This window comes from Citrus clementina, unplaced genomic scaffold, assembly GCF_000493195.1.
Source record: "Citrus clementina cultivar Clemenules unplaced genomic scaffold, Citrus_clementina_v1.0 scaffold_2, whole genome shotgun sequence".
NCBI classification, from domain to species: domain Eukaryota; kingdom Viridiplantae; phylum Streptophyta; class Magnoliopsida; order Sapindales; family Rutaceae; genus Citrus; species Citrus x clementina.
The window spans coordinates 24,926,400-24,948,117 of NW_006262688.1; the positions used below are offsets into that span (position 1 = coordinate 24,926,400).

The 21,718-nt window shown below is 32.4% G+C and overlaps 3 protein-coding genes across 3 annotated transcripts; 1 reads left to right on the forward strand and 2 right to left on the reverse strand.

Moving 5' to 3' along the window:
* Window positions 1–2: 2 nt before the first annotated feature.
* LOC18051625 (cytochrome P450 724B1) lies at window positions 3–2,671 on the reverse strand. Its single transcript, XM_006447807.2, has 9 exons — window positions 2,451–2,671; window positions 2,033–2,357; window positions 1,790–1,942; window positions 1,413–1,676; window positions 1,214–1,300; window positions 1,052–1,130; window positions 797–903; window positions 600–721; window positions 3–337 (listed from the first exon to the last, which is right to left on the reverse strand). The coding sequence occupies exons 1-9, from the start codon at window positions 2,669–2,671 to the stop codon at window positions 223–225; spliced, it is 1,473 nt and encodes a 490-aa protein (XP_006447870.1). The 3' UTR covers window positions 3–222.
* Window positions 2,672–13,897: 11,226 nt separating this feature from the next.
* LOC18051626 (glucose-1-phosphate adenylyltransferase small subunit 2, chloroplastic) lies at window positions 13,898–17,204 on the forward strand. Its single transcript, XM_024191998.1, has 9 exons — window positions 13,898–14,309; window positions 14,663–14,959; window positions 15,128–15,397; window positions 15,480–15,659; window positions 15,878–15,981; window positions 16,055–16,166; window positions 16,322–16,420; window positions 16,599–16,718; window positions 16,838–17,204. Exons 1-9 carry the CDS (start codon window positions 14,046–14,048, stop codon window positions 16,952–16,954), a joined length of 1,563 nt encoding a protein of 520 aa, XP_024047766.1. The 5' UTR covers window positions 13,898–14,045; the 3' UTR covers window positions 16,955–17,204.
* A 1,521-nt stretch (window positions 17,205–18,725) lies between these two features.
* LOC18051627 (premnaspirodiene oxygenase) lies at window positions 18,726–20,482 on the reverse strand. The gene is made up of 2 exons (XM_006447810.2): window positions 19,554–20,482; window positions 18,726–19,343 (listed from the first exon to the last, which is right to left on the reverse strand). Exons 1-2 carry the CDS (start codon window positions 20,469–20,471, stop codon window positions 18,726–18,728), a joined length of 1,536 nt encoding a protein of 511 aa, XP_006447873.2. The 5' UTR covers window positions 20,472–20,482.
* Window positions 20,483–21,718: the final 1,236 nt, after the last annotated feature.

Genomic DNA, 21,718 nt, shown 5'->3' on the forward strand with positions numbered 1-21,718 from the left:
GGATTCATGGCCAGTAGTTCATATACATAACTTGTTCACTAGTAGACAGTTCAAAGAAGATTATATATTGCTATTTAATTCACAAGGAAAAATTACACTGATTACAACCACTACATAAAATAAAACTAGCACGGAAGAATAGTAAATAAGAGACCCTTCTGAAAAAATAAACAGATGGAAGACAAGAAGAAAGCCCATATGATTCTTCAAGATACTGGGGATTTAATGTTGCTTGTTCTCAGCTTCATCAGAACAACATTCAACATTGAGCACCAAGCCTCTTTTAAATTCCACATAAGGATATGCTATAGGTTGATCCTCATCTTGATTCCTCCATCTATAGAATCAAAAACAAAAGGCCAAACATTAATCAATAGGTCAATCACTCAATGTATGCTTTTATCTGTAGTTTTGTCTGATAAAATCACTAGTTTGTAAATAAAAGTCGAAATTTAATAAACACTTTAATTGTTTGAGCTTTCAGAGTTAGAAGAAGCACGACAATCCCGAAAATATCCACAGTTTGACTAAAACTAAATCAAACTTATATAAATTTTGTTAATAAATATGATTTATAGATTTATAGTAGAATAAATTACCTGAAATTCTGTACTAGATGGTGAAGGAAGAATGCAACTTCAACCTTGGCAAGTTCAGACCCTGGACAGCATCTAGACCCACCACCAAAGGGTGTGAATTTCTTGCATGTTTGATCTTGATTCTGCATATAAATATTGTGCAAAACAAAATTATTTCAATTATGTCATGTTTGATGATCAAAAGCTACCAATTATACCTCCCATCTCCAAGGATGAAACTGGAAAGCATTTGCATGTAGAGATGGGTCTAAATGAACAGCAGTGAAAACAGGAAGCACTTTCCAACCAGAAGGAATCAAGTAATCTGCATAAAGAATATAAAAATTATATAAAGTAGCTAATCTTTTCATTATAAGACACTAAAAGTAAAAACAAACCCATAAAGTTCATGCATGCATGACTATGTGTAAAGCATGATTTGCAAATTATAATATTTGAACAAATTTGTCTACCTCTATATTTGACATCTTTCAGAGCCTTTCGGTGCACAAATTTTACTACATTACCGTATCTTAGAGCTTCATTGATCACCTACAATAAAACAATTCAAAAAAAGGATCGATAATGAATTAATAAATGTACTTAAGAAAATAAAAATATATAAATTCTCTTACATTTTGAGTAAAATCCATTTTCTTGTAGTCTTCCCAATTCAAATGCTCATTATTCTGCTTCATGCTTCTTATAGTTTGATGCTCAAGCTACAGTGTTAAAATAAATAGGGTAAATTACAAAGTTGAGGGAGTACTGCATGGATGATGCTTGTGATTAATTATCACACACATATATAGAAAATTAATTAATTTATATTACCTTTAGTTGTTCTAATGCAGTGGGTAACTGGCCAAGAAAATGAACCACCAAGGCCATTAAGAGAGAGGTAGTTTCATAGCCACCCAATAGAGAATCCAAAACAAAGCTCACTTTTTCATCCTCAGATAGGGTATCAACACAAAGAAGTATCTCAAGAAAATCACTATTCTTTTTTTCAGAATTATCAGCAGTATTATTATTACTACTTCTTCGTCTTCTTTTCTCTATAATTGCTTTAACAGTTGAAGATATTCTTCTTCTAGCCTGTAAAGATAGTCAAAAAGAAGTTGCTCACATGCCTTAATCTTTTTGCAACACAAAAAGAATAATAATATAATAATAATGATGATGATGATAATAATAATAATTGATGTCACCTTAACAGCTCTTGCATATGGAGTGCCAGGAATATAAAGTGGAAGAGATATAAGTCCTTTCATAAAAGTTAAGAAATCTTCAAGAATTTTTGTGGTCTCTGGCTCTTCTGGTGTTAAACCTAGCACTTGCTTCACTATTACATTGAATGTGAACTGTAAAACAAAAAATATTCAGAATTTATATATGCATGACCATTAACGTTTATAACTTCAGATTAATTATTAATTTAAAAATAACTGTACCTTTCTGGCCTCTTCACAGAAGATGACTTGAGGCTTATCTTTCCAAGAGTCCAATATCTGAATTGCAAAATTTTCAATGTCATTGAGAAACTCAGGCTTTGATTTGGTGATGGTGACTAGAGAAAGAGCAGCGTTTCTGAGCCTTCTGTGAGTGTCACCAACAGCGACAAGCATGGAGAGGTTGCCAAGGATGCCAGGAATTGTCTTTGGGTAGCTGCATTGAAACAACTTGCCTTCATTTTGTAGTATGAAATAATTCAGCTCCGCATCACATGATACCACTGTGGGAGTGAAGAACAAATGAGACTTGAACACTTTCCCATACCTGAAAATTCAAAAATAACCAAATTTTTATTATTTATTTTACTTAGAGCAAGAATTGGAAAATTTATAGATACACATCATACACTCAGTTTACCTAGAGCAATGGTCTTGAAGAAATGTGCCAAGAGAATTTGAAGAATGAGGCTTTAAGAAGCTAAGGGTTTCTCCAAGTAATGGCAGACCAAAAGTTCCCTTAGGGACATGGCTAAGTCTCAAGAACAAGGGCAAGTTGTGGTTCAAGATTATGAGACCCAAAACAAAAGCAAGAAGCATAGAAACCAAAAGAAGAAGCCAAAATGAAACAAATTCAGCCATGGAAGATAAAAAGAAATTAAAACACAATAAGCAATTAATTTTTTAAGAGAGACTTTTGGGAAGCAAACGTATGGCCTCCAGTTGCTATATATAAAGAAAGGTGATGAGAAAGCAAGCAGGCTTTTTCAATTACATTTACAGTCATTGAAATTTTTACTTTTATCAGAGCATAGGAAATGTAATCCTACATAGCTAGACTAGCATCTAGAGCCACTGTTAAACAGCACTAGGGTTTCAGAAAAAGAAAAGAAAAAATTATCATAATAATTATTATTAATTATCAAACAATTAAATGTATTTATTTCATAGTTGGGTTGTAAATGAGGTGTACTTGAGCTCGTGTGAGCTTGTAGAAAGTATAATCATGGCCGTCGGATCGTGCTTTCATGATGAATCATGAAAAAAGCGGATTTTTTTGATGAATTTATATATTAGTTTTACGTTCAAATTTTTTTATTTGATTCCTTTCAGCTGCTAAGCAAAGTACATTGAAGTAGATTGACCGACCGACCCATGCAGGCACATGGACACAACCAATACTGATCATGCAGCTTTTATTACTTCATACTTATTTTTTATTCATTCCCCTTTTTTTTCTGCCCAAATGAGTTTTATGATTTTATATTTATATATATATATAGTCGCGTCCTGCATGATGCAAATTAATTAATATTGCAAATACGTACGTAACTTGTAGAATTTTGCAATTGCGTCCACGAGAAAGAGATTTTCCTTTTCTCGAAAAGTAAAAAGTTCAGTCAAACAAAGTGCCACTTTTGGTTTCATATTTTAATTAGAATAATTGTTTATAAAATTCTCGATGTTATTCCAGGATTATTCATTACATATTGAGTCAAATTACAAATATCTAATTTACTGGATTATAAGATTACTTCGAATTTAAATTAACTGGACTATTAAATAACGACAGGTACCTTTTGAGTAATTTAAAACATATAAGAATTAACCGGATAATTAAACCAAACTTTAATGACTAAAAGATGAATCTTTATTCTTACCAAATGTAGATGTCATAATAATCAATTCATATCAGTACCTTTAATCGGTATATAGTCTAAATTCTTAATGTCATAATTAATCATAATAATGTTCATTGGTAGAATGGCCTTGATTTAAAAGTATCTTCATATGATTTTCTATCAAATCAGCAAAAGTGTGGTTGGGGTACTCTTATATGCAAGTTTAGAAATACATTCAGCACGTTTAATTTGGAACCGGAAATCCAATCTACGCCTTAAGACAAGAATCAATCAAATATCTTGCAGGTCGTGGCATGCCCCCAACGGTTTCATCATGACAGTGTATGATCCAATTTGGTGTTTCATTTTTTTTTTCTTTTTTGGTTTTAACTCAAAGCACCCAAGTTGAACTAAATCCCTTCCCGCCGAAATAAGGTAGTGATGACCATGCTCGTAGCATTGACTTAAAGGTAAAAGCCCCCCCTCCCTCTGTATTATAGTGTAATGTAAATGATCGTTTAGATTTTATATTTTGACTTAAATACTTGTATAATCTTTATATTTTAAAAAATATCTCGAGACATCTTTATTGTTAAATAAATTAAATTAATGTTATTTTTTTCTTATCTTTTACAATAATGCTCTTTTAACAATATCCTTACCTTTTTGAGGATATTAACAAAAAGAAAAAAATGTTGATTTATTAAATTATTCTTAGAAGTAACATAAAAATTTCCACAAAATTTTATATTATTATTTTGCTTTTAGGATTAATTTGGTAAATTAATTTTCTATAAAATAACTACTAATAAAATTGTTGCAATGATATTAAATATTGCTTTAAGTTGATTGATATTAATTCATTTATAAATAAATTACTAACAAGATGATTATACGGGTACAAAAAAATTAGTTCCTTCATATTGATATTAATTTATTGGTTAATTTACTAATAAATAATTATTAGTTAATCTATTAATTAAAATTTTTAAATAAATTAATTAATGTTATTGTTATAGTAATAATAATATAATATATTTAATTGTAAAAGTGTTTTGAAGTACTTTCATAAAGAGGTTAAACGAAGTAAAAATATATGAATTAAATAACCATTTATCTATATTCTTATATATGATATCAAAGTACTTATTTTAGAAGCAGCTTAAAAGATTCGCATATCATGTTCCTATTAACTTCTTTTTTGCATTTTTATTTGAACTTAAATATGATCGTCACACTTGATCCTCATGTCATTAATTTAGGTACTAAATTAACGCATTGACCATTAAATAAGAAGAAAAGTGTGTTTCGATATTTCCCTATCATTTTCCTCGCACTTGGTGCAGCTTTCTTTGACTAATCTGCTTGGCTTGAAACTCCTTTGTCTCATTACAAGAAAAGAGCAAAATAACAATAATGGAGAAAATAAAGTCTCACCAAAAGAAAGCAAGTGGATGCACGTATTCAATTATTATTACCGTGCAATATCTCATGTTGGTCCAACTTTCGATCGATTGAGTATCAAGTTTTGCACTAAAGTAGAAGTAGCAATTCCTTTCAGACAAAGCAGCGCAACCAAAAAAAAAAGAGGAGGGGGGGGGGGGGGGTAGAAGTAACAATTATGCATTAGATTCGTGGACAAACAAAATGTATATCTTACGGTAAAATATAATAATAAACGTATCACTAAATAATAATGCTGTATTAATCACACGTACGAATAAAGGAAATCGACTGGCTATGATACCATGCACGCAACTGAATAATTTGTTTATTTTTGTGTATATTAGATATATATGTACAGTGGTAATGATTTTTTTGTATAGATAGAACAACGATACACTAATAAGAAGAAGATGTCAATACATACAGGGATACAAGACATAGGGTGACTGGATATGAATTTATGCTAATTTATATGATGACGATTCTAGAATTCTCGCAATAGTTTGCACGAAGTATTTCGGAAATTTAATTTACAGAAACGAAAATTATATTTAACTAAGTTAAATGGCGCTGGCGCACCAACTTTAACTTATTTATATGTAGTCATAAAAGAATATTTTAGATAATAATACCCTCAAATATAATGATAGACTAGCCGTATCTATGACCATAATCGATACGTGCGGTTGACGGCGTCATTGACGCTGTCTTGCCTATGGGCATCATTGTCAAAGTGATCCAAGTTAGCTTCTGCTTTAAGATAAAATTAATCATAATTTTGGACCGTTTTAGTAAATTTCTCAAGCACGAATGACCAATATATTTACCTAAACGTTGGTGGGTAGATAAATCTATGTAAACTTTAGGTACTAAATTGAAAGGACCCAACAGACTTGAAGCTTGAAGCTATTATCTTTCAAATATGATCCAAGTCTGGGAAATACAGTACTCACTCGATTCAGAGAGGGTGGGGCTAGTGATTATGATGTTTGTGATGAATGTCCCGAAGAAAAAAAAAAAAGATTGAAGAGAGAGAGAGAGAGACGGAGAGGGAGAAATATAGGATGGGCGCACCATATTATCTGTGTATTTATTTGTTAATATTTTGTTACATTTACACTAATTCAGAATTGACCAATAATAATAATAATAAAGAAAAAGCATTTAACACACATGACATTCACACATTAATTAATTAGACGATCCATTGTTACCACTGATGTCTTATCTAAGTTTTCCTCCAGAAGAAGAAGATGATATTGATTTGAATGACTTGGCTCTTACGGGAGATGATATTCCATTTTCCACCGATTCAGTCAAAGCACAATTTGCAATATATTCTTCTTGGGCTCCTCGATATTATTACTTCCCTAGGGACCATTAGTTTTTCTTCTTTATATCATTTTCCCTCGTGTGGGTACCAAATTTAACCCTAATGCGCTGTAAACTTCTTTACATATATAATTATCAATCATTGAAGTCGAGATCGACTCCAAGATTTATCATCTCTGTACGTATTCCATCTTACTCATGATATTTTCGGTTTGAAATATTGCATACCCATTTGCTGATTTGCTCATGATATTGGTTTGAAAAATCAATTAAAAATCTTAAATTGGAGTAAATTTTCAAATTTGAGATCTTCCTCAGATTCTGAAAATAGTAAATTTTCAAATTTGAGATCTTTCTCAGATTCTAAAAATACCCATTTTGGTCCATTTATGCTTGTCTTCATTCATGAGAAGCTTTGCATCAGTGTCAGTGTGTCTGATAATCACATAGTTCGAGATAGCACGGGGAGATGTCAGTTGGACCAAAACTCTTGTTCTTATTTTTAATGTCTTTGACTCATTTGCCTCGAATTGTCTCTTTTCTCTCTTATCTTTTTCTTTGTATTGATTGATTAAGTAGTTGAACTGTTGAAAACTTGAAGGTCTAATTAACTCTCTAGCTCGTTGTGTGCGATAAATATTTATTTTCTTCTTTTAAAATTTCCTTGATTAAATTTCAATTTTCATAAAGTATTACAAAACGCAATTTCAATGTTGATAAATATTTATGCTCTGACAAAAGAGTCCACAATTGAAAATTTAATAAATCTCAACTCTGTCTCAAAAGTCTACAATTTATATTATATGTTCATGCTGCTCTGCATTAGTAACTTAATACTCTTTATAAAGTATAACAAAATATGGTTATTGTTGCTCATTGAGTCAATTTCGTAACAATACTTTATATAGCTAAAAATTTTTGAGCGAGAATTTTGATCGTCAAAATAAATCATTTTCATATTTATCTTTTTTTCACATGTTTGAATCCAAATCTTAAACCTTTTTGTTTTTTGTCTTTTTAGTTTTTAGCTAACTGCAAGATAAACCACCCTTCCGTAAAGATCTCTCCTTATTTCATATTCTCTTGTTCAAAAAGATTTTCCATGCGTTATTCATTTTGCTTATTGTTTGTTTATGGACACTTTTAGCTAAAGTCATGCATTGATGATGATCACATCCATGAGACTTGATACTAGCTAGTATATCGTTGGCCACAAGATACCCAAATGAGCAAAAGTTGCCCTCACATTAGCCAAGATCATATGCCACATAGAAATATCACTAGCTTGTCGCTAGCTAGCAAGTAGCAACAATGCGCTAGCTTGGTCAAATTAACTTAGGTTTAGCTAGCTAGGTACAAGCCTAAGTACAATATCGCTTTCATGTTTCACAAATTTATACTGCCCTACACGTCGTCAAAGAAGTTTGAGGTACTCCCACTGTCACGCGTCTCTATGATTCTTTATTCGGTGATTCAAATCATGGAACCCCGCGCATTTTTAAAGAGTGGATTGAGACTTTTTTTTCCCCCCTTTAATAATACAATCACACAATTCTATCTGCTATTATCGCAGACAATTATTGGTACTGCAATTACACAATTAGTTAGGATTATTAGTTTATGTTAAATTCTTATGAAATAATGTCCAAGCTGCCTATTAATTAGGTAGGACTATTAATTTATATTAAATCTTTATGAAGTACTTTTTAAATTGTTTATTCTCTTTAATATTTGAGATTTATATAGTCCACTTATAAATTTTTGTACAACTAATTAGGACTAATAGTTTATATTAAATTCTTATAAAGTACTGTCTAGACTGCCTATCCTTTTTAATATTTGAGAGATATCAGTTTCACTCATAATTTTTTATAATAAAAACTACGTGACCTCCACTTAACTGTTCTTAATTGAAGGAAAAAGTTGAATTCACTAGGACTTGAACCACTTGCCCTTTTGAACGTGAGACCAGCATTCCACCAAATGTAAGAGTGGACTCAGACTAAAGCGTTGCCTTAACAACAAACAAGACATTGTGTTAAATTATAGCTAAACAATTTAATTAAATTGCATGGGCCTTTAAATACTCAAAAACTATTACTTGAAAATAATATCAAAAGAGGATAATACGCACGTATATATATTCCGAATGAATGAGTGGGACTATTTGTATTGTAAATAATGTTTTGCACACTCTAATTCTAATAAAATTTAATATTATTAGAGTAATTTACTACAAAACTTAGTTTAATTAAACCAAATGAAATGATTCTTAACAGTTAATACCCATTTTACATAAACTGTAGCTTATCTTGATAAAATGTAGACATAAAAGCAATCAACTCAATAATTCAATAATAAATCTAAAAGATTTTAAGTTGGTTTCTTAATATAAAAAATAAAAAACAAATATTGTAAAACAATCACCCATACCGTCCAACCATCTGAGAAATACGAATATTGGTAAGAGAGAAGGAGAGTTATTTACATGGTGAATAAAATTCTTAAAGTTTTAAAGAATTTTGAATATAAAAATTTAGAAAGCAATGAAATATCTTTTTTGAGATGATTTTACATTATATATGCATGGTGTGCAAAGTTTTTTTTTTTTTAAAAAAAAAGATTTATTGAGGATACTTTTTAGATCCTATTGAACATACATAGTAAAAATTAAATAGTTTAAATTTAATAAATGAGTATTTTAAATATTAAATCGTTCGAAATATTATCTACAGTATAAATAACTACTCCCCAAATTAATTAAGAACATCATTTGCTTGCACTTCAATTCACTTAACAAGGACCACTAGAGCTTAGCTTGAACCATGGCTATATAGTTCCGGCTTCCACAAAATCCCCAGAGACATCAATGCCATTAGTGCCACCCCATCATTGCCACCCCCATTAATACGCAGTGCTCTCTTCTAGGAGCTGGTGAACATATATAATTAATTGATTGCTATTTTGAAATAATAATATAGATATTGCAAAAGCTGCAAATTAATTCATTATATTGTTTAGTTTTTGGACTAAGATTTTTTTTTTATTTGACTTCTTTAACATTTTTAAGAATCTTATATTATATTATGTGTTTATTATTGATGGCATATGAAGATTATTTTTTAATTTATTAATCATCAGGTACTTACGTATAATTTTACTCAGTTAAAGTTCTGATTATAAAAAAATATTAATCCGTAATTTCTATGTAAGATCTCTTTTGTTCAATACTTATCAAATAGTGTCATAATCGTCTTATTAAAAAATATATAGAAAGAATCATGGCTGACCACAGTGAATATTAATTATTGAATGAATGTAGAGTTATTAAGTCAAAGAGCAAGTTTGCCCATCCCTACTTTTTGCTCCCTCTTTTTTTTTTTTGTTGGGTTCAAGAAAAATAATATATTAAAACAAAGTCAAAGAGCAAGTTTAATAATATTTTATGCCAATGATTAATTGCTATATTACTATAATTAATTAATAACAATCACGCCACCTTACTATTTTATAAAGATCGCTTTTGAAGATTGATATGGAGTGACTTTGGATTCCATGATTTGGAATTATGGGAATCGCCACCCATGCCATGCCATGCATGCACCCATGAAACTCAATATAAATGCTTGCATCGATCATTCTCAGTATGCATGATCACAAAAGCGGCAATAAATTAAGAACCAACTATTATAAATATGTAGGGAGAAGGTTTTCAATTAAATTATTTCGAACCAAATTAAAAATTTAGAGATCATTATGACAGAGACACACACACACCGACACATACCATGGCATTTGATTATTCTCCTTCTACGTGTCATTATTTTTCTATATAATCTGAGTCGTCGGGCAATTGTGAAGGAGAATGTATAAGAGAGAAAAAAAAAAATTACTGAAATGCTTTTTATGTTCTTTATGTGCTTCCTAAATAGTTAATAAACCGTAGTAATTTCTTATTAATTATTGTACATTAATGTTGATTAGCGAAAGAAATAAATCTTGATTCTTTTGTGGTTTCTTGATTATTAGGATGCTCGCTCACTGCTGCCGCTTGGTAAAAGTGAAGATGGAATTAGAATGCCAGACAATCTGATGTGAGTGGTGATTACACGTGCAACGCATGTGGTCCCCGGTGACCAAAGAACCCATTATCAATTTGTTTTTTTTTTTTTTTACTTTTTGTGGGGGTAGGGGGACAAAGAATCAATAATTCGGAGTCACTCACCCGTGCGTGTGGTTAAAAGAGAAGGTGATTTCTGGTTGGAGATGGGATCCATTGATCATATAAAGTTGAGAGTACTCACCATCCTTCTATTATTTTGCTTCTGTTCACCTTCTTTATCTTTTCCTTTTGAGCTCTTTTAGCTAACTCATGTAATTAATGGGTATGATTGGTTTTAGCATGTGGGGTGTACGATTCTATTTTTCTCACAATGAAAAAGTATGGCGACGCCATTGAATGATTACTTTATTCAATCTCCAATTTGTTTGTCCAACCAAAAAAAGAAAAAAAGAAATTTATTTCGACGAAAGAAATGGTTAGTACAAATTATAGACTGTAGAATAATAATGATCATTAGAAATGATTAATTTTGACAAAACAAACGGTTAGTACGATTTAAAGACTGTAATTAATGATAAATTTAGGTAAATGGTGGTTAACAAGTTCATTCATCACTTCAAGATAAGGAGAACCGGCCCTTCTTTTTTCCAAACATAGGAAGAGGAATATTCATCAATTTCCATTAATTGTATATAACATGGTTAGATTTCTCTTTAATATGTTATAATAAATTTCTTCTTCATTGAAATGTCGAGAGAAACTCTGATTCTTCAACATTATGGTTCTAATATCAATAAATTAGAATACAATATTTTTATCTTTAACAACAATAATTATATTTAGATTTGAGGATATATATACTTGGAAGTAAGAAACTGGACATACATCGGATTTGAGGAACGATAAATTTATTTGGAATTAAAAATTAAAAAATTATCTTTTTTGTAGAAAATTTTAATATGAAATCTATTCTCTATTGCGAGTGCTCTTTTACAGCGACCAACTCAACTGCAATGGCTCTTTGGTAGAGGTACAATAAATTGCAAGCTTGGGTTTACTTAAAGGTTGGACCTATTTGAACCCAACATTTTATTTCTTAACACCCCCAATATCAATAATTCTAATGGGCCATTACCAAATGACCCATTAGATTGCATGGTTGGATCTCCTTAAAGGTTGAGGCTATTTGAACCCAACTTTTTATCTCTTAGTACCCCTAATATAGTAATATCAATTATTCTTCAATTTCAATTATATGATCTGTGAATTTAGTTGAAAATCTAAAATCAAATATCAGGCATAATCAAAATCTAATGGGCCATTAGATTGCAAGGTTGGGTCTATTTAATCGCGACATCTTATCTCTTAATACCCATAATATCAATTATTCTTCAATTTCTATTATATGATCTGTGAATATATTTAAAAATCCAACATGAAATATCAGAATTAATCAAAAGCATCGACGTGGCAGGAGATAAACAAAGGGTAATTATGGAATTAAACGCTCCTAATATTTTCAGAATTTTAATTATGGATATCAAGAAACGGGGGATAAAAAGAAGGGTTTCGGTTTCAAACTCGAGAGCCGCACTCCAAAAGAAGAGGCTCGGCCCTCCCTATTGTTTCAAATTCTTGGGCCCTCAATTCGATCCCCATTTGTTAAGCCCAATTTCATCCGCCTATTCGCCCAAAGCCGAATGTGCTATATCAAGTATACCTACAAACACAATAAATGAAATCATGAACTATGACAAAGTTATTTATTTATCACGATCACGATCGCGATCATACTGAAACATGGCTACATATCCGGGTAAAAGCTCGTTTAGTCCTTATATTTTGAAGTTAGTGCCCGTTTAGTCCCTATATTTTTAAAAATACCTCAAATCATCCCTACCATTAAATTATTGACACTTTTGCCATTATCTTTTGTTCCTTTTAACTTATTTTTATAATATTGCCCTATTATAATAATTTTTTAGACATTATTAAAAAGAAAAAAATAAATTACCAGTTTAACACCAAAAAATAAAATAAAATAAAAATATATATATTAATTTTTGTGGAACACACTCTTGAGTTAAAATATTAATTTTTCTAAGAAAATTGATAATGTAATTTTTTATGATATTAATTTTTTAGACATACGTGAGCTTCCACAAAAATTAATATATACCTTTTTTTTAATTTTATTTTTGAGTTTAATTTGATAATTTAATTTTTTATTAATATCCAAAAAAGAAACATTATTGTAAAAATGTAATATTGTAAAAGCAAGTTAAAAAAAAAATAATGGCATAAGTGTCAATATTTAGTAGCAGGGACGTTTTGAGGTGTTTTTAAAAATACAAGGACTAAATGGACACTAACCTCATAATATAGGGACTAAACAAACTTTTACCCCTACATATCCTCACTCCTATAGCAAAGCCCAAAGGGTTTGGAGTAGAGTTTTGTTCCCTGATATTTGAAAGCAGCTCAACCAAAAAGCAAATTTGACATGAATAAAAAGGAATAAATTTATTGCCATTAAGAATTTATGGTCATTGTTTCTTATTAAGATATGTCTTAAAACATCCTTGGGCGTAGTATGATTAGCCTTAATTAAATGCATTTTGCACATGCGATCGTTCATCTAAATTTAAGTAAGAGTACAAGAGAAATTTTGATATTTAATGAGTGAACTTTCCCTTATTCAAACCATTGGAAAAAAAAAAAAAAACAACAAGGAGATGTCATTAACACGCAATTATGAATACAATATCTCTCACTAATTGCTTATGCAAGTAGCCCTTTCTAGAAATTAAAGATATTAAAAGAATAAAAATTATTAAATATATAGTGCTTAAGGATCTACAAACTAAACACTGACATTTCCCAACATGTGAAGCAAAACTCACATGTTTGGACATATCTATCTACATACGTTTCTCCCTCTTCCCTTGTTTTAATTTTTTCTTAAATTTAATAAAACTAAAAAAAAGGACGGTGCTAATTGCTTTGAATGAAAAATAAAACAAAAAAATAATGTTAAAAAAAGTGAGAGACAAAGTCTTCTCAAAAAAAAAAAAAATTCCATCACCGCTAACATTTTTTTTTTCTAGAAGAAAAAAAAAAATTGACGGTGCTAATTGCTTCGAATGAAAAATAAAAAACAAAAAATAATAATTAAAAAAAGAGAGAGCGAGAGAGAGAAAGTCCATCGTCCATGTGACCGTTGGTGTTTAATCAAATCAAATCCCTCATCTCCCCCAATCTCGAACCACGACGTCCACCAATTATTCCTCAAGACTCCAAAGATTTTTTCTACGAAATGCCAAAAGTACCCTTGATTGAAATAAAACTTTCAGGTCCCGTCCCGTAATTTCCTCTATCAATAAGTGGTCAAATAACAATCCCAAAAACGCATCGTAATCACACGCTCTCCACATAAAATCACGAGTCATCATCAGCATTTTTCTCTTTACAGTTGACACTCTCACTAGCACACACTCACTCAGGCTCAGCTCGCTTAACGATTACTGTTAACGTTAACAGATTGTACCGATTAATGGCGAGTATGGCGTCGATCGGATCGCTCAAAGTTCCGTCATCTCCGTCAACTGCAGCAACGTCGTCTAACTCCAACAATCACAGCCGCAGGAGTGTGGTTAAACGACTGGCGTTCTCGTCGTCTCAGCTCTCCGGTGACAAGATTTTTTCTAAAGCTGTCACCGGTGATCGGCGAAGGGAGAGGCGTCCGATCGTTGTGTCTCCTCAAGCGGTGTCGGATTCGAAAAATTCGCAGACTTGCCTTGATCCTGAAGCCAGTCGAGTGAGTTTCTTTCTCCTCTAGAGTAGGGGAAAAAAATATTTTTTTTTAACTCCTAAATAAATCTGAAACCGAGCTTGCATGAAGCAGCTTGCACATGGACGGATAAAGTTGACATCCTAGCATTCTTTTGCGAGTGCTTGAGCTTGAAAGAAGATGGATTGTGATCGAATAATTTTTGTTTAATTGTTGAATTATTACTTGTGTCTGGTTCATGTCAAAATAGGGAATTAAAAAAGAAAATAGTTTGTTTAAAAGATTTTACGTAGAGTTTAAGTGTAATAGCTAGCGCATGAACTCACGATTGAAAGAGGAAGAATTGTGACTGAGTTTGTGTTTTCTGTGACCGTTTGCAGAGTGTTTTGGGGATTATACTTGGAGGTGGAGCAGGGACTCGCTTGTATCCACTTACGAAGAAGAGGGCAAAGCCTGCTGTTCCATTGGGAGCTAATTACAGGCTGATTGATATTCCTGTGAGCAATTGTTTGAATAGTAACATTTCAAAGATCTATGTTCTCACTCAGTTCAATTCTGCGTCCCTCAATCGTCACCTATCGAGGGCGTATGCTAGCAACATGGGTGGTTACAAGAACGAAGGATTTGTTGAAGTTCTTGCTGCACAGCAGAGTCCAGAGAATCCCAATTGGTTTCAGGTGATACTGAACAGCATTTTTAGTGTTTCAGAAGTTATTTAGATACTGTTAACGCTTGTGTGTTATTAATTTGATTTGGATAAATCAAACAAGTGTTGTATTAAAGATTGGTAATCTCTTGTTCTTGGCCACGCAATTCTTATCAAAGTTAGGTTCAATGATTTACAGGGTACAGCTGATGCTGTGAGGCAGTATTTGTGGCTGTTTGAGGAGCACAATGTTCTGGAATTTCTCGTTCTTGCTGGTGATCATTTGTACCGAATGGACTATGAGAGATTTATTCAGGCACACAGAGAAACTGATGCGGATATCACAGTAGCTGCGCTGCCAATGGATGAAAAACGGGCTACTGCTTTTGGTCTGATGAAGATCGATGAAGAGGGACGCATAATTGAATTTTCTGAGAAACCAAAAGGAGAGCAACTTAAAGCTATGAAGGTAATTTTTTACTTCTTTTATATTCATTTATTTTTCATTTAAAGATTCAGACGTGATATACTGTGGTAACGCTCTGTTTCAGGTTGATACCACCATATTAGGTCTTGATGATGAGAGAGCTAAAGAGATGCCTTACATAGCAAGTATGGGTATTTATGTCATCAGCAAAGATGTGATGTTAAATCTGCTAAGGGATAAATTTCCTGGAGCTAATGATTTTGGAAGTGAAGTTATCCCTGGTGCAACTTCCATTGGGATGAGAGTAAGTATCCTTTTAGTTTCTTTTTTGTGTTTTTTTTTTTTTTCAGAGATCTCGTTTACTTGCATTGTTAACGAAGCAATTAGTTCCATCTGAGAAATTGAAATTTCAATTAAAGTGATGCAGTATAGTTCACTGACTTTACAACTTTTTAATTTGCTTCCAGTCTTCGGTGTTCCTGCAGTTTTCAGGTGCCTAATTGCTTTTTTTTTTCAATATAGGTGCAAGCATATTTATATGATGGCTACTGGGAAGACATTGGAACAATTGAGGCTTTCTACAATGCGAATCTGGGGATCACCAAAAAGCCAATTCCGGATTTCAGGTAGTTGTTATTCTGTTCTTCAATTTATTTTCATGCTACTGGGATGATCATAACTGTGACCTCTGTTTTACAGCTTCTATGACCGTTCTGCTCCAATCTATACACAGCCTAGATATCTACCTCCTTCTAAGATGCTTGATGCTGATGTCACTGATAGTGTAATTGGTGAAGGCTGTGTGATTAAGGTAAATTCCTGAATTTTGGTTCAGCAACCTTTGAAGATGCCGTTGATGGTTATCATTTATGGCGATCACTGTATTATATCATAATCCCAGTCACCTAGTCTTTCCAGTGTCGAACAGTCTTGTCTTTTACATTAACTTTTCCTATCTGTTGCCAGAATTGCAAAATTCACCATTCTGTTGTTGGGCTTCGATCTTGCATATCAGAAGGTGCAATTATCGAAGATACTTTACTTATGGGAGCAGATTATTATGAGGTAGGTAGCCTGCCTTAACAATATTTTCCTATTATGTTTCCATTCTAGATGCGTAATTTATTTGAAAAATTTTGTGGTTGCATGTTAAAAGGCTTTGGGATTCCAATTAGCTCAAGTGACTATTTTACTTCAATTCTTTTGCTCTTGTAATGATTTCACTTTTACTTTCTTGCTCCAGACGGATGCGGACAGGAGGTTTTTGGCTGCAAAGGGTAGTGTTCCAATTGGTATTGGCAAGAATTCTCACATCAAGAGAGCAATAATTGACAAAAATGCTCGAATTGGGGATAATGTGAAGGTTATAGTTCTATTTCTTAATTTTTTTTCACCCCTTAATTCCTGTTTATCTTATCAAATTGGTGCAAGTAGTCACTATGTCTATTGATCTCTTAAATATATTTTAATTTTGTTATACAGATCGTCAACAGTGACAGTGTGCAAGAAGCAGCAAGGGAAACAGATGGATACTTCATCAAGAGCGGGATTGTCACAATAATCAAGGATGCCTTGATTCCCAGTGGAACCATAATCTAAACTGTCGTCTTCTCTTCTCAGTTTCATCCCAAGCTACGGGCACCTTCCCCTCTACGCTCGAGAATGTCGTAATATCGAGTCTGCTTCCACTTTACCTTTGGCCATCTTTTTGCTATAAGCTGTATATTTCCGGGCGGTGTAATGTTAATTATGAGAGGAAAATAGGACCTGGAAAAGGGACATGCTGTAAAGGTCTAGTTATGCAGAAATAAAATCTTTCATTCTATTCTAATGTCTGCATCTACCCTCTTTATCACATGGGATCTGACCTTTGCTTTTTTTTTTTTTGGTGAAATTCACCTTGATTTTGTTCCAAGTCTTGAGGATGATCGATACTCATTTGGTCCTAATTATATAACAGTTAAAGGATGATTAATAAAAGGGTACACTTTCAACTGCCGGTTCATTCTGCATAAAGACAATAATATGAAGTCTTAGTTTATGAACTTCAAATAAAATGATCCAGTTTGTTCCTTTTCCACCTGTTCCTTTAAGTATTACAAACTCTCTGTTTATCGTTGAGAATTTATTAATTTAAAACACACCAATCGACAATATATAAAAAAAAAAAATACTGCCTTTTCCTTATTTCTTTTAAATCAATGAACCCGGCCGGCCAAGTAATTGAAGCTTCTCAGCCGTTTAGTTCAGTTCAAGCTCAGGTTCCCTTTTGTTTTAGCTTTAACTTAGTTTTATTTGCAAAGCTGATTATTTCCTTTTAACTATTTACTAAAATATGAACTCCAATCGAGGAATGTTAAATAAAATTATGATTCTAATATCTAACGATTCTAAGGTTGATTTACAGAAGAATAACTTTTTCTGTTTGTCGTCGCATTCGAGTGAGAAGCATACAGTACGTAGCTACAAAAAAAAAAAAAAATGATCAGATGGGTGCTTAGACTAGTTAAATTAAGGAAATAAAATATATTCTAAAATTTCTTATGTTGAAAATAAAAGTTAATAGAATTCAAATCTTCCTGACATAAATGGGAAGAAGATTGAGTTGGCTAAATGATAAAAAAAAAGGAATAAAAAGCCAATAACAAATTTTAAATAGCTGTATATAAGTGATGATTAAGATTATTTTTAATTACGAAATCGACCAATTTAATATTCTTTATCCGGATAATTTGAAGCATCTTTTTCTCTATTTTTGACGTTTGAAAATGTCCTAATCGAGCTTGAAGGTCAAAATAGGCTGATAATGTATTGAAGCATTCGAAAGGATTATTTAGAAGCTTACAAAAATTATAATATTTGTCTGGTAAACAAAAGGAACCCACCAAAACTAGATTGCTTGGCCGGCCAAGACAATAGACAAGCAGCACAATAATGAGAGACACAATAATAATCAACAGAACGATTTTATTAGTACACATAAGGACATAAACCTTCTTTTTATAATAGAAGTAAATGAATATCCATAGTAATTATGCTTCTCACTTCTCAAAACAAGATATTCAATTACGGTTTCCAATATTTCATTTACGAAATCATGTCATGGTACTTAACGTATCTCACCAGGACATTTCTAGTTAATTAAAACACGGAAAAATATGAATGCATGAAACACAGGCTGCGGCATAGCAATCCTGAGGAATTTCCTCATTCTGTATTAGCCTCAATTGAAATGAAGCATGCTACATATTATAGAAAATTAGAAATTAACAGCAGCCTCTCCCAATGAGACCACAAGAACAGAAAGCAATTTTGCAGAACATGGTTGCCACATATATTTATTGTATACGACACCTAATTAAGTGTCTGATCAGTTCTGGAAAGGAATAATAGTGGTGGCGATCACATTTAGATTAGTCTTCTTTCTAGCTGCCAGAACAAATTTCTCAGTCATGTCGAGGTCTTCTAGTTTGGTGCCATTTGGAAGTTTCCAATCAAAATGATATAACAACTGAGCGAGTGCAAGTTCAATACTTGCAGTAGCAAATCCAATGCCCGGACAAATCCTCCTTCCGGAACCAAATGGAAGCAATTCAAAGTGGTTTCCTTTAAAGTCAACTGAAGAACCTTCAAACCGCTCCGGTTTAAAGCTTTCAGGATCTTCCCAGATTGCCGGATCTCTCCCGATTGCATAAATGTTTATGAAGATCTTGGCACGAGCCGGCACCGTATACCCATTAATCTCACCGCTTTCAATTGATTCTCTAAAGGATAACGGAGCCGGAGGGTGCAACCTGAAAGTTTCTTTGATAATTGCTTTCAAGTAATCCAGGTTTTGGATGTCCGGCTCTTCGATTTTGCTCTTTCCTTTGCATGCCTCTCTTACCTCTTCTTGTGCCTTCTTCATTACTCCAGGGTTCTTTATCATTTCTGACATTGCCCATTCAATTGATGTTGCTGAAGTCTCACTCCCCGCAGCAAAAATGTCCTGTAATTTACAGATCTTGTTATTCTATAGAGTTATTCTCTTTTGCATATGTCTGAATTTTGTTAAAATCTCAGCCAGTATTTTTCCATATAATGATGTTGCTTGTACGTCTGCACTTGAGAATTTTTATATGATTATATATTACATGGATAAGTATGTTTTTTTCTGTCAAGATTCTGTATAATGATGGCATTAGTGCAAAGGACTTACCAAAATGATTGCTTTAATCTGGTTGATTGTGAGATGAAACTTGTTCTTATTATCCTCCTCATAACTCAAAAGTGTGTCAACAATATCTTCCTGATCATCAGCCTCGACATGATTCCCATTCCTTTTCAACCTATGCTCTGTGAGAATTTCTTCAAGAATCTTATCCATCTTCTTGTGAATGCTCAATACTCTGGCCTTGACCCCTGTTATGGAACTAAGAAATTCGAGTGAAGGATACACGTCAAAGATGTCGAAGCCTCCAGCAAGGCTCATAGTTTCCTCGAGCACTGTGATAAAATTTTGCCCATCTTTGCGCTTGCTACCAAATGCTGCCCTAGCAATAAGATCATTTGTCATGGAATAAAACTTTTCACCTAGATTAATGGCATGTCCCTCAGATGATGAAATGAATTGAACAAGATTCCACATCTCCTCTTCCCTTATCGATCTGAATGATTGCACGCGCTTACTGCTTAAGAGCTCCAGGGCAGCTATCTTTCTCACCTGTTTGCAGTAATCATTGTAAGGAGAGAAAATCAAACTTTGATGATCATATGATAGTATACCAGCAACATATAACTCAGGCTTTCCCGTAAATTTGAGCTCGTTAGTCTTGAACACCTCTTTGGCTGCTTCAGCTGATGAAATGACAACAGAAAAAACCTGACCAAGCTGTAGCTTCATAACAGGACCATATTGTTTGCTTAATCCTGTAATGGCATGGTGCGGCAATTCATGACGAGCCAACTGATGCAAGTTGCCTATAATAGGCAGAGGTTTTGGCCCTGGAGGAAAATTGCCTTGGCCTTTGGAGACCTTCCAATGTCTAACAAGTACCAAGAAAAAGAGAAGAGAAGTTAAAATGACAGGCAATGATGATGGCAATGTGAGCATTTGGGTTAATGAAGAAGAATCCATTGACTCTGTGTTGAACAGTTGAAGTTTTGTTTGCAAAGTAAATTTTTGTGAAATGCTTGATGTTGGTTAATTTGGTCCTTCAGTCCTACTTATATGGCAGTTTTGGGATGATAACTAAGAAGAAACAAATATGAGTATTTTGGTTGTTGAAGAAGAATCAACTGACAATATAAGTGTTAGTTCTATGTGGATGCTTATATATATATATATATATTGCCTCTTTCGAACTTGAAATTGTCAACATTCAAATTAAGAAGCCGTATGTTGGAGTCAGTCAATTGTAGAAAATATCAATTAAGGACGACGTTAATTTCAAAGACATTTTTAACGTTTACGTTGGTGACAATTGTTTCCGACACAAGGAGGAATAATTCGGGGCTCGACATGCCATGCTAACAATTCAACTACGTATTGTTGGTAAAGGTGGCCAACGGGCCGTGCTGACAATCAAAACAAGGCCCGTGAAGATCCAAAGGCTGGCATTGGTGGGTTGTGCCATGTCTATTTTTTTTTTGTTAAGCCCAGCAAGGCCCACGGCATGAACCCACGTGCTGTGCTCGGGTCGTATCCAAAAAAAGTCCATCAATTTTTTTTTCCTTCAAGTCCATATACTTTTTTAAGTCCACGTTCCTAACATACTTTTCCAAACTTATCAGCTCATTTAATAATAATAATAATAATAATAATAATAATAATAATAATAATAATAACAACAACAATAATAATTTTTATTAACTATTAAGAGAAAATTAATATTTTATTATTAGTTTATCACAATTTTGCAACTATATATTTAAATATTTAATTTTACAATTACCAATTCAATTATAACACAACAATATTATTTGAACTGCAGTGAAGTAAATTACACTTAATTTTATTTGAATTATTAATATTATAATTGGACTTGAACTCCATTTAATGAAAATGCAACTTTTTATTTATCATAAAAAATAAAAAATATTTCGTTCATAATTTTATTTTTTTGTGTATAAATATGAAAAATATTTTATTCACAAATCACAAATGAAACATATCTCCGTTAACTAAGTTACGATTTCAATAAAATATCAATTGTCGTAAAATTATGATATATCATTTATAAAATCGTGATATTTATAATCTTGTTTATTAAAATTATGATATTCATTTATTTATTTAATAAATGATAAACATAAAACAATTAGAATTTTTTTAAAACTAAAATTAATTTAATAAAATTTATTAAAAATTTAATTTCAAATGTC